General features: G+C 41.1%; 1 protein-coding gene across 1 annotated transcript; it reads right to left on the bottom strand.

Moving 5' to 3' along the window:
- LOC149193071 (gamma-glutamyl peptidase 3-like) lies at window positions 1-1,321 on the bottom strand. The gene is made up of 4 exons (XM_089406529.1): window positions 1,016-1,321; window positions 754-909; window positions 476-643; window positions 1-344 (listed from the first exon to the last, which is right to left on the bottom strand). The coding sequence occupies exons 1-4, from the start codon at window positions 1,319-1,321 to the stop codon at window positions 258-260; spliced, it is 717 nt and encodes a 238-aa protein (XP_089262655.1). The 3' UTR covers window positions 1-257.
- Between the last annotated feature and the right edge of the window lie 310 nt (window positions 1,322-1,631).

Here is a 1,631-nt window from a genome sequence, read left to right as displayed (position 1 = left end):
TAAAGCTCAGTAAAGGTCAGAAAGATAATATATAGCTTGAATACTTGTCAAGTGCAACATGACATATGGTTTGAATCCTAGTTAATTTAGAGGGCATGTTGGGTTTATACTTTGAACCAGTACATTTGACCCTGCCTGAAGGATTCATGTTCTTAGGTTCCACTAAATTAAACACTTCCAGACTTTCAGAGTTGGGCCAAGTCCCAACCCCAAACTCTTACATGTTGCTAAATATTTCCCTTCATTACTGGAGAGAGTCAAGCCTTCAAGAATGATTTGCATATTTTTTGCCAGATGTCTCTGTCGGGTTGCTTCTTTTGTAAGGCATCCTCGTTCATCTTCTCCTGAAAATTCAGAAAAACGCGTACCTGTTCATTCATGAACAGCTAATTTAGTTTCCATACTTCATTTTCAGATATTTTCATCTTGAAAAATTAAAGAAAAACTGAAAGAATAAGGGCTTCCTGCAACTTACTTCAGCAAGATTCTTATCCAAAATGCCATCGACGAGATGAAACAAAATGTCAGTGGTATACTCTGGATGGCCTTGGATGCCCATTATGTTGTCCCCCACACAAAACATTTCAATGTTTGTTTTCACTGAGGAACCCACTATCTCTGCGCCTAGCGGAGCTCTATACACCTGTTTTTGTTTTTTGTTGAGATTGTAACAACAAGTAAATTTAACAATAAATTTCATAATTTAGAAGGCAAAAGGTCAAAGGAAAAACAATTCTCTGTGAGGAAGAATACATTGTCTTGATGACACTCAATTATACTAATCACAGAAGGGATCTTGAAGCCAGGATACTTTGCTGACAGTTTATCAGAGACTCTAATTTTTCTCACTCCAATATCCCATCCAGCTAAAGATCTTCCAATTTTTCCTCCCAGAGCTCGACACAAAACCTGCTCGAGAGGGAACAAGAAACCTGTAAGTAATTAAATAAGGCACCGCAAATAAATATGATGTTGCTGAACAGAAATCAAGAAAGGGCGAAACGGCTCAGAGTACCTGGTGGCCGAAGCAGATACCGAGGACTTTAATGTCCATCGCATACAGTGTCTGCAGAAAATTGCAGAGCTTCAAGATCCATAAATCATTTCCGTGGGCATCATAACGACTTCCGGTGACCACAAATCCATGATAGTTGCACAAATCCTCTGTTGCAGGGAGTTGGTGATCAACAACCCTAAACAAATCCCAAGTTTCCCCGGGTCCGCTCAACAAACTGGCGAATAGAGTGAAATATCTGCCATATTTTTTCTTCAAATAGTCCTCATCAGGCGCACACAACAGAACGCCAAACCTCTTCCCCATTCTCAGCTCCGGATCTACAGATTCCCGGGGAATGAAGGAATAAGCGCGGAGATGAGTACTGATGGATAACGGGGTGGGGCAATATATAGGCGTGTGTTCCAGTTTCCAGCAGTTTTACCTATTGGATTCATTCAATTACAGGAAATAATGGAAAGAAAAGCCGTGTCAGATGAGAAGGAAATGGTCGAGAGGCGTATTGAACGCCTCTTCTCTCACGTTGTGCTGGCTGATTACATGAAGGGTACACACAGGAGTTTTCAGGAGAAGATTCTTCAGTATTGCAGTGCGGAATCGCAGAGGGGTAAGCCAG

Source organism: Pinus tabuliformis, chromosome 2_2 (genome assembly GCF_031772625.1).
Source record: "Pinus tabuliformis cultivar Carrire ecotype Pingquan chromosome 2_2, CPIR1, whole genome shotgun sequence".
In the NCBI taxonomy this organism is placed as follows: domain Eukaryota; kingdom Viridiplantae; phylum Streptophyta; class Pinopsida; order Pinales; family Pinaceae; genus Pinus; species Pinus tabuliformis.
The sequence above is the reverse complement of the archived record's forward strand: the minus strand, read 5'-3'. Positions and strand labels throughout refer to the sequence as shown.